Source organism: Pseudomyrmex gracilis, unplaced genomic scaffold, assembly GCF_002006095.1.
Source record: "Pseudomyrmex gracilis isolate BER0280 unplaced genomic scaffold, ASM200609v1 scaffold_159, whole genome shotgun sequence".
NCBI lineage: Eukaryota > Metazoa > Arthropoda > Insecta > Hymenoptera > Formicidae > Pseudomyrmex > Pseudomyrmex gracilis.
Genome location: NW_018020743.1, coordinates 330,446 through 341,255, shown reverse-complemented (window position 1 = coordinate 341,255; position 10,810 = coordinate 330,446). Strand labels below are relative to the sequence as shown.

The following is a 10,810-nucleotide window of genomic DNA, read 5'->3' as shown; positions in this document are numbered from 1 at the left end:
ACGTAGTTTTCCGCACAACATCCTGCGATCGGCTCGGATGACCGTAATTATTTCTTAAAAAATTAAATCAAGTTTTATGATATATAAACACTTAGACGTTGTATACGAACGCAAATTTTATCACTCTCCGTGTGATCTCCATCTTTTTTAAACACTTGAGTTTCTTTTTTTTTAATTTCCAAGAACTCGAAACCTAAAAAAATGTCGCCCTCTCCCAGAAATTTATATAATCACTTTGGTTAATTTAATTTGTTTACGCAAAAGTCAAGAGGAATGAAAAAAACTTTTTTATCTTGTTCAGGACCTGTCTCGAGTCGACGCGAAGCTCCCGCTTGAGCGTGTTTATCGATCGTAAAACTACAGGGTACTAATTCCGTGGATTCCTTCGATACTCGTCATGCTGGTCCCGGAGGGCAATTTGACATCCTGGGCCGGCAACTGGACAATGCGACTGCACCAGGTGTCTTGTAACAACAGTCTTCTGGACTGTCTCGCGGAATGCGAGGTCAATTTTACCGAATTCGATCACCTTTGCACGACGTTTGACCGAGGGACTGTCGTCTCCCCATTGACGACTCTGTTTTGCACACCCTGCGATTACGAGACCTGCAACGTCAACGTATCCCTGATCCTTAACAGTCTCGAGAGCATCGAGGGTGTTTTTTTATCGAGGATACCGACGAGGGACTGCAACGCTACGTTTTTTGAAGACGAAGTGAGTTTTTTTTTTTTTTTTCGACAATATCAAAAAAATGTCGAAGTTCATAGGTCGGGAGTTTAGGTGTGAAAAATTTAAATTTAAAGTTTAACTTACAGGAATTTGCAAATAGGAAGAGTCACGTCTCCTTCCTCCTAACCGTGGATTAAATATTCGAAAATAAACACAATATTCAAAGAACGCAATCTTTTTACTTCTCGAACAATGCAATTTTTTCTCATTTTCTAAACAAATGTAATAAAAATTCTAAATTTTGGAAAATACCCTTCGAGATCTAACAACCAGAGGTATATATATATAAATTTACTTAGATACGAGCATTTCTCTTTTCGCGAAGTGTAACAAAAAGTTTCTACATCTAAGAACGTCGACGTTAAAGATCTTCATCCTCTACGGGACGATATTTCAAGACCGAGAGGACGTTTAGAAATTGTCGCTTTTCGTTTTGACATCTCGAAAATTTCAGCCATTTGTCTCAGAGCTAGACGACGACGACGACGACGATAATGTTGCCAACCGACGATAAATATCGAAAAGGCGGTGGGGATGTTTTTTTTTTTTTTTGTTTTTTTTTTTAGATTTTCGAGTGTTCGTCAGCTACTGGAAATATTGGCGACGATCTGGCCGACGTGTCCTGCTCGAGGCGATCCAGAATCGGCGGAGACACGGAGACTAAAGCGCGTCGGTTGGATTGGAGCTTTTTGTTTGTCGCCGTATTCATAGTCGCCGGTGGACTGGGAAACATATTGGTTTGTCTCGCGATAGGATTGGACAGGAAGCTTCACAACGTGACGAACTACTTCCTGTTGTCGTTGGCCGTGGCCGATCTTCTCGTGAGTCTTTTTGTCATGCCACTGGGTGCCATACCAGGATTTTTAGGTAAGTTTATCGCATCTTGGACAAAAAAAACAAAAAAACGGAATTCTAACGCCCGATCTTTCGATTTTAAGAGGCGGAATAATTTATGCGCTTGCACTGAGTGCGTCGTAAAAATATCCTCGGATATTTTTGCAAACTTTCAAAAACATCAAATATACAGAAATCCCAAGTGAAACGGAATATATATATAGAAAGCGAAAATATTCGAACGGGGGTAAAGGGGAGAATTTTTCATCAAAACGGTCGCGAATAGCAAGAGAGTTCGTTGCGGCGGACGCAACGAGGCGGAAGTTGCGGAAGATCCTCTGCGTAGCGACGCGCGCTCTCGATCGGATTACGTTCGTAACATAATCCGAGCTTAAGACGTTGTGATACAAGCGCGGAAACAAGCGTGGAAACGGGAGACGAGAGTTTCGCGTCGGAAGGTCGTTGTGTTGTCCGTTTGCGCCGCCTTTTCCCGACACTTTTCGCAACGCCGCTGCTGCAAATTTCGCAGCGAAACCAAAACAAACTAGCTCCCGCGAGCTAATTAACAATTAAGCGGAACAGACGCAAGCGGGTTTAATTAACAACTAGGTCGAAAGATTATAACAATTAGGTCGAAAGAAGGCTCTCTCTCTCTCGTTATAAATGTTGTTCATTGTTATTTATAAAAAAAATCTTTCACGAGATCTTGCAAAATATAGTTGTTACGCGAAAGGGAAGATATCGCGGAAGGATATCCTTCCCCCTAAATTTCAAGAGCAATCGGTCGTTTCACCCTCCCTCTTCCTGTCTTTCCCGACTCTCGTTCTCCTTCTCGGAGAGGTAGCGCGACTTCCTCCGGAGTTTTCACGTCACGTGCCGCGCTTCATCCTTCACGTGGAACACGCCGACGACACGCCGAGCATTAACGGATTCATCGTCGCGACTCGTTTATCTCGTTTCTGAAGAAGAGACAGCATTTGCTCCACGACCTGGAAGGGAGTAATTTCCAGGCGCGCATTGGGGGTTCCGGGGAAACTTAAAATCTCCGGTCTTCCTCGTATACGAGACAACACACAACACACGCTATTCGATTTCATCAAGTCGTTAATATAAAGTTACGCCGAAACTACAGGCACTTCCATTTCCTTCTCTTTCATAGTTCGTTTGATTCTAATAACGTTGATATCGTCGAAATAAACGCGCGCGCTCGTATATTTCCGAGTTATATTTCTCGAAGGTTTTAAGTAAATACTATTTTGTTTTTTTTTTATTACACACACACGCAAACAGACATACTTCTAGTATGTCCGAGAATCAGATACTAAACTTGTTTCCCGTGTTAAGTATTTCAAAAATTTCTGTATCAAAAATAGTCGCTTTTTTTTTTAGCTCTTAATTAAAATGTCACGTATTACGCGGTTTTTTAGTAAACAAAAAAGGGTTTGTGCTTAAGTGATATTACCTCTAATCTTTCTCGGCGATATTACGCTTAATAATTCTTGATCGGATTACGGGGCGCCGTGATTATGGCGTTAATTAATTCGCGTTTCGACTGAAATTGCTGCGAGCAACGAAGCACACGCCGTATGGCCATTAAGTACTTTCGAGTGTCCAATCTACGTCGGCTCGATGACAGTCCGTGATTATCTCCGGTGTGTGACGCCAATTCATCATAAATCGTCTCTCCCCCCCCGAAATTTCCGTCCGAATATATCTCCCTTGAATTTTTTTACAAAAACATACTATATACAATTTACGCGACATTTAATCACCGACTCGTTTTTGTTTCAAGTCTCGTAAAATGTAATAATTGGAAATAATTGTGAAATAAAAATCGATTTACACAAAACAAAACGAGTTGTTAAAAACAACAGCACTTGTATTGCTCGATATTTTATTTGCGCGACAATATTTCGCGTGTACCGATTCATTATTTCACGTTTGTTTGAACGTCGCTCTCTAATGTGTTTAGTATTCAATTCAATTTTTTTATTATTTGTCACATTTTCATTTCGTTTACGCTTAATTAATCGTATAAAAACGCAAAGTCGAGGAGATATATCGCCGATGTCTGGTCTGTTGCCACGACGCGCCGAAATTGTTAGAAAGATGAAACTTGCGTTTTTTTCTTTTTTTTTTTTTTTTCGAACCAGTTGGCTCGTTATACCACGGAAGGGAGTGTAACTTGCGCGCAGTTCATCTCCGACGTTTTGTTTTCATTTTTGCGAGCACACCACCACCGAGCCGCCGCACGGTGTGTTAAAATGCATTACAAGCAGATGCGGTGCCGCGATATCCGTAACACAGCGAAATACATGTATGTACCGTATCTTGTTACGGAGAAATGCATCGGCGCGTGGCGAGGCAGAGCCTTTGTAGCTGAAAATTGGCAAATTCACTGCCTCCTCTCTCAGAATAATGCGAATTTCGTATTCAACGGCACTCGCGCCTTCGGGCGGGGAGTTTCTTCTTTTTTTTTTTTTTTGTATCACACAATTCCTTTTGCCGCATCCGCGAGAGAGCGCGCTTTCTTAAAAGAACGGTTTTCTTAATCTCTCTCTGCTTTCTCGTTAAAAAAAAAAAAAAAAGAGAGAGAAGAATGGCTTTTGCACAAAATTAAATATTAAACGAATTTTTTTACACTCGATCTTTTTCTCTCAATTGTTTTTTTTTCTTTTTATTTGTTTTCGTTCCGCGCTTCCTCGATTTTACTTTTCGAATTCCGTTTTCGTATGTATGTACTTATTGCGGCCGCATCCGCTCATCAGGCTCTGCTTTAATCTGTTACTAATGAAATTCCTCGCAACGTGTGTGTGGTTTCTAGAGAAGATCTTAATATAATGCAACTATGCAAATTTTTGGGTTACTATGCGTCCTCAGAATTTCTCGTCTTATATATAAATTTCTTTCAATGAGTGCAACGTACTAAGTTAAGACGGAAAAAAAAAATGATTAAATTAAACGTCTCTTTTTCGTGTAGTTTTTAATAAAATTAAAATATTTACCTGTACGTTTTGAAAGAGAGAAAATAATAATCGATAATAGCTCTCTTCTCTCTTTTACTTTCTTTAGGGTTTTGATTAAATATATATCGAGATGATATTTTTTTTATTATAGCGATATACGCGCGGATCAAATTTCAAATACTGCACGCGCGAAACATTTTTAGAGCGCGTGTGTATATAAAAGAAATTCGATATACTCTGAGAAAAAAAACATGATATATTTTTTTTCAAATCGAAAAAATTATATTTGAAACCGTATTGCGTGTTTTCTCTCTTTCACGCAATTATTATTTGACTGAATCACGAACCGGCTCAAATGAATGACTATAAACATTTCAATGTCAGAGACATATCAGCGGATTCTTCTAAGCGATTTCCGCTGATATCTTTGAAGAGGACAGAAATATCAGCGACTCGCGGAATTTTGCCCGCGCAAAGTGACGGTTTGTGTGTAAACGCGTTTCCGACATTTGACGTCGTTTGATGTGAAACCATTCACCGCATTCACGTGAGCGCATCATGCATATAACGTATCTACTACGCATATTATATTCGTGTGTAGTAACTGCGTTTCTCTTGTACTTATTTACTTAATTAATGAGAAACTTAGTTTGCATCTTTCCGTCGTCGTCGCATTTTCCACACACACACACACACACACACACACACACACACAAAGCGCTTTAACGAGAATAAAACTTCCGAGACCAGTATTACGGTTCATCTAAATCCTTTCTCACTGCGTTATCATTCTCATGAAAAAAAGAATAGCCCCGGCTAAAAGAAACCTTATGATTGCGGTTCTTAATTAATTCCCTTTTCCGTAAAATCTTGCGCGGATGAAATATTCAACAAAAATAAGAGAAAATAAATAATACGAATAATATACATATTTATATAGCACCATTAACGTAATTTTCGTTTAAATAAATTAATATTTACCGTTTAAATTACTTTTTTTTTAAATGTGCGTGATGTATTTCTAAAATTTTTCCACATGTCCGTTTTTTTGTGTATAATTGTCGATTTGAAAACGTAATCTTTTATGTTTTTGTAATTAAATCTTCAAAAATGTCAGTTTTTAATATACAGAGTATACATTTTGTAGGGTGTCTTACCCTAACTTGAGCATCCTAAATATCTCGCTCATTTTTTTTATGATAAGGGGATGCCGAAAAGGGTCATTACTCAGTTCGAGGAGACAAATACTGTAATAAACAAGAAAATTTGTTTCAAAGTTATATTTTTTAAGATTTCAAGGTCATTGTCATTTTTTTTTATCTGAAAGTACATATTTTTATTCTCGCGATATGATAGGCTAGGTCAAGAAAAATCCAAAAAGTTCTTGTTTGTTACAGTATTTGTCTCCTCGAACTGAACAATGACCCTTTTCGGCATCACCCTATCATAAAAAAATGAGCAAGATATTTAGGATGCTCAAGTTAGGCGGGACACCCTGTATATTGTCGCTGTACATTTTTGTAAATTGCGCGACCTGTAAAAGCAGCAAAATCATATCTTGCATCTAACTGTATGTCCTTGTCAAAATGTAATGTTGAACTTCACCTATTAATATGTGAAATTATAAATGAAAATTGACAAGTTTACACGCAAGAACGAAGGTCGATGTGGAAGTGTGTGTGTGTGTGATGTTCAATTTTCAAAGACACAAATCCAAGTCAATTTGGACGTAAGCTCTTTCAAAATTGCGTGTCGATTATATACGAGAGAAGGGATGTAGTAACGAGAACCCGCAGAGAGAGAGAGAGAGAGAGGGAGTAACATGACCTTTTAATGTTCCGACGATCGAATTATTCCTGGCTTTTTTGACTTTTCAGGATATTGGCCGTTTGGGGTGGTATGGTGCAACGTGTACGTGACGTGCGACGTGCTCGCGTGCTCGGCGAGCATAATGCACATGTGCTTCATCTCCCTAGGCCGTTACTTGGGCATTCGCAATCCGCTCAGAACACGTCACACGTCCACGAAACGAGTGGTGGGCTTCAAGATCGCCGCGGTCTGGTTGTTAGCCATGCTGGTCTCCAGCTCCATCACGGTGTTAGGTAAATTATCACCCCCCTCGATGGTGACGTGTATATCCAGTGTCGGTCCGGTCGAGAGTCCTCCAGTAGAGCAAACTCCAGCGATATGGACCGGCACACGACGTTTATCTCGTCGTGTAAAACGGAAGCGCGCGATGAGAAAGCGCGTGTCGGCAAACAATTCTCCTCTCTCATGACGGATACGTTCGAAATCGGAAATGGAAATTACATACGCCGCTTCGTATTTGCCCGCTTCGCGAGAATGTACACAATACACCATTTCTATACTTAGTCCGTATACGTTCCCCCCCCCCCGTATTTCGGGGAATAAGATCGACTCGCGATGTGATCGTGTGTGTATTATGTTTGACTTTAAATGCGAAAACTCGATCTTTCTCGCGAAAGCTGATGATGACTTTTTCGAAAATCTTCGTCTAGTTCGAATTTTTGACGATTATACTATATACGTACGAAAATGCGTAGAAAATTGAAAATCATCCGCGCGAAGCGCAATATATCCAACAAATCAATATATGGGAATTTCGCGAATTTGCGCAAGCAGCGGAGAACGGTCAGTTTGCGGCTGTGAGGCTTTCGCGAGATAAAGAGACGATCAGAAAGCTTTCAGCGTGCGAGGATGTAACGATGCTTTTATCGAAGTGAAGCGCGTTTATCAAAAGCGATATATATATATATTGGGCTATCGATGGCTATCGTTTCTGATCGATAATTGGCGAGCGGTCGCCTTCCACTTCGCTTATCTTCTTGTTATGCAAATAGCTCAATGGAAATTTAGACGAGTTATACAAATTTCGCAGGAAATTTACATAACAGCTACTTCCATTTTCTTGAGAAGCTTGCTCGTACAAAGTCAAATCGAGCTCGAATTCCGAGTACTTTCTTCGGAATAAATTTCGTTAATGCAATTCAAATCTAATTACTCGTTTTTTTTTTTTTTTTTTCTTTCTTTCCCCAAGAGAACGTACTCGATGTAGTTTTAATGCAATTCGTGGCGAATTTTTTAAGTAAGACGCGTTTCGTTCGGTTCGAAACATATTTAACAAAAGGAGATGTCGCGGGGAGAGATAAAATATTGGCGACTTGGCGGTCGCGAGCTGTGATCGAGAGCTTCGATCCGACAGTTCGATTACTCGGGAAAGAGGCGCGTGTGATGTAGGACCCCCGACTGTTTTTTTTTTTTTTTTTAGGTATAACCAACTCCGCGAATATCATGCCGCGACCGGGGGTGTGCGTTATCAACAATCGAATGTTCTTCGTGTTCGGATCCCTGGTCGCCTTCTACATTCCCATGATCGTCATGGTCACGACTTACGTGCTGACGGTCCAGTTGTTGCGCAAAAAGGCACAATTCGCGATCGAACATCCGGAAGGTTATTACTTTCGCCGACTGGGCGGAAGATACGCGTCTACGAAAACGCCGTCCTCGGCCTCGTCGTCGTCCACAACCGCAACCACCACAACGACCGCGGTACGATCATCCGCTTCGTTGGCGAAGCAAACCCGAACTTCCGTTTGCAACACCGAGAAGGAAAGGTAAAAACACAACGAGTAAATATTTACATTAAAAATTTATATACAGAAAATCCCTTGAAGCGGAAAAGAGTAAGTAAATACCAACATCTTTGCGAATTGAACAAACGGAATCTCTATCTTTCATTTCTGCGTCACTCCAAAAAAAAAAAAAACAAAAAAAAAACGCAAGTTAATATGCAATTTCTAATGACTACAAGATGAGGTTGCTACTGTGATATTCATTTTCACGATAGACAGCGGGGGATCGAACACATAATCTCTGTCACACAACTGCGGTGTATCCCACCTCTATAACGCGGCTTTATGCAAGGCAGATTCGCGCGTGCAACACCGCATATCAGCGCGACACAAGTCCATGCATCTTAAATCAAGCGTCGCGACGCTACACATCCGGTCCGAGGCCGCAAATTAATACAAACTGAATTTTCTTCATCAACATGTTAACTTTTCATCACAAGTTCTCCATTGACTTACGCAGCACCGCAATATATGACTATTATTATTGCTTCGACTTCGGATACTGATCGAAAGTAACGTACGAACGTGTTTTTTCTTCATTTTTCAAAGAGTTTGCAAACGCAACGTGTGAGTTTTTGAAATATTATGAAAATTTATATTAAAAATTATCTAGAAAACAATAATATTCGCTTTCATTAAACACAAACGTCGGAACGGAGGAAATGAATTTTAGGAGAATGTATCAAGTTTTGTTTTGATAATTGTGTCGGGGACAGTGACAAATGCGGAAGCGCGAGAAAGCCCTTGCCGCAATTGAAGTTAGCGGTAAACGGCGCCGGAAGCCCCGCCGCGGGATCTCCTCGGCCGAAGTCAAAAGTGGATCAGGCGACCCAAACGTCCGAGAACATGGGAAACACAGACACACGTAACTACAACCTGCGGCCCTTGAAATTGCAGCTGAACGTCACGCCGACGACTCTGAACTTCAAGTAAACTTTTCTCGAAAAAACCAAATAAAATTGCGTTTCGTAAAACTCTCCAAAATGAGATTTGAGATTAATATTCTTTAAGGATTTTTTAACGTGTCTTTGCAGATTTCTGACCGGGCGAACGAAGAAGAGATTCTTCGCCGCGAACGCGGTCGCGACCGAGCAAAAAGCTAGCAAGGTACTGGGGCTGGTTTTTTTTACCTTTGTGTTTTGCTGGGCGCCGTTTTTTCTGCTTAACATCTTCTTCGCGGCGTGTCCCACGTGCTTCGTGCCGGGACACGTGGTGGACACGTTCCTCTGGCTGGGCTACATGTCCTCGACAATCAATCCGATCATCTACACCATCTTCAACAAAACCTTTCGCGCCGCGTTCATTCGTTTACTGAAATGCAAATGCTCGAGGTATTATCTGTTGTTAACATTGTTAATTGTTAATATTTTTTTTTTTTGTTTTATCTGTGAAAATACAATTACTTTTTTTTTTCTTTCTTAGATCACCGAGACCTCTGAGGCATCGTTCGGTCACGGAAAGCGGCAGAGGGACGGTTGGGGGTTTGTGTACCACGAGCGCTCTTCCTCTCGCCATCAGTCTTCAGGGTACGCCGTTGCTAACCCCGACGTCGAACGCAACGACAACTCCGGCGTCGGGAAGCTCGTTTATGACGATGATGCATCGGACACCGAGCTCGCTGTATCGCGACACCTTCATGGTTCACGAGTGCGATCAAAGCGAACATTAAAATTCTTCGTTCAAAAACTTACGGAGAAGAGGGTTTCTAGACGAAAACCAGGCGATTTTTGGTTCCAAAGTTTTGATGTACATACACGATGTAAATACAGTTTATGTTCCACAAAAATAAAATTATAAACGTACGATAGTATCAAATTCGTGATACTTTGTGACTCGCGGAACCTGATTTCAAAATCGTCTAATTTTCATTAAAACCAACAACTAGTTAGCGATTACGTCATTCGCATCGTCAATACTCGTCAATTTTTTAAAGTTTTTATTGTAGGACAACAAATATCCAAGTTAGAAACGACACGCAACATGTGAGATGCGCAAAATAAAGTAATATACTATTACCGTTATTATTAAAAATATGAACTAATTGTTCTTGTTTTTGTTAATGTTCCCGTAGCAAATGTTATTTATTACTAATTTATTGTACTCACACGTTGGAACACAGCGAAATCTTAAATTTATCGAAGACCGCTCCTTTTTTTGACGCTCATCCGAACCATTGCTCCTACCGGAACAAAATGGCCGAGCGCAAGCGCGAGCGCGCGCAAATGTGCCCATCGACGCGATTGGTCGAACCTTGCCGAGAGACTTTCGTCGCGTTTCCATGAGTCAACAAAGTTGAGAGCGTACACAACGCGTCAATAAATCGCGGAATAGACGGGGGGCAAGCGGGGCGGTTGCTCGTGGCGCCAACGAGCGCCGTGCGAACTAACTAGTAGCAATCGGTTGTCCACAACTACGTCGTATCGATAATGTAACTGCTCTTCCTTCCTATTTTCTTCTCAAAACGTAAAAGTATTGGCCATTTACTTAATATTTAACATTGACAAATAACAGGTGTATATGTATATATGTGTTTAATAGATGGATCTATTAACGTCTCCGGTAAATGGAAGGAACGTATATTGTAAAAGTCTCGTTTAAAAAAAAATATATGTATATTTAATTATATA

At 40.7% G+C, this 10,810-nt stretch overlaps 1 protein-coding gene across 4 annotated transcripts in view; it reads left to right on the top strand.

Annotated features, from left to right (window-relative positions):
- The window catches only part of LOC109857450 (5-hydroxytryptamine receptor 2A), a 21,329-nt gene extending 11,156 nt beyond the window's left edge, over positions 1-10,173 (top strand). For all 4 annotated transcript variants that reach the window (XM_020433749.1, XM_020433753.1, XM_020433751.1 and 1 more), the window contains 7 exons: positions 302-715; positions 1,297-1,597; positions 6,408-6,632; positions 7,820-8,165; positions 8,900-9,112; positions 9,218-9,514; positions 9,606-10,173. In XM_020433749.1, the coding sequence (XP_020289338.1) occupies positions 398-715; positions 1,297-1,597; positions 6,408-6,632; positions 7,820-8,165; positions 8,900-9,112; positions 9,218-9,514; positions 9,606-9,852 (1,947 nt within the window). In that variant the 5' untranslated portion in view covers positions 302-397 and the 3' untranslated portion in view covers positions 9,853-10,173. The remainder of the gene's footprint in view (positions 1-301; positions 716-1,296; positions 1,598-6,407; positions 6,633-7,819; positions 8,166-8,899; positions 9,113-9,217; positions 9,515-9,605) is intronic.
- Positions 10,174-10,810: the final 637 nt, after the last annotated feature.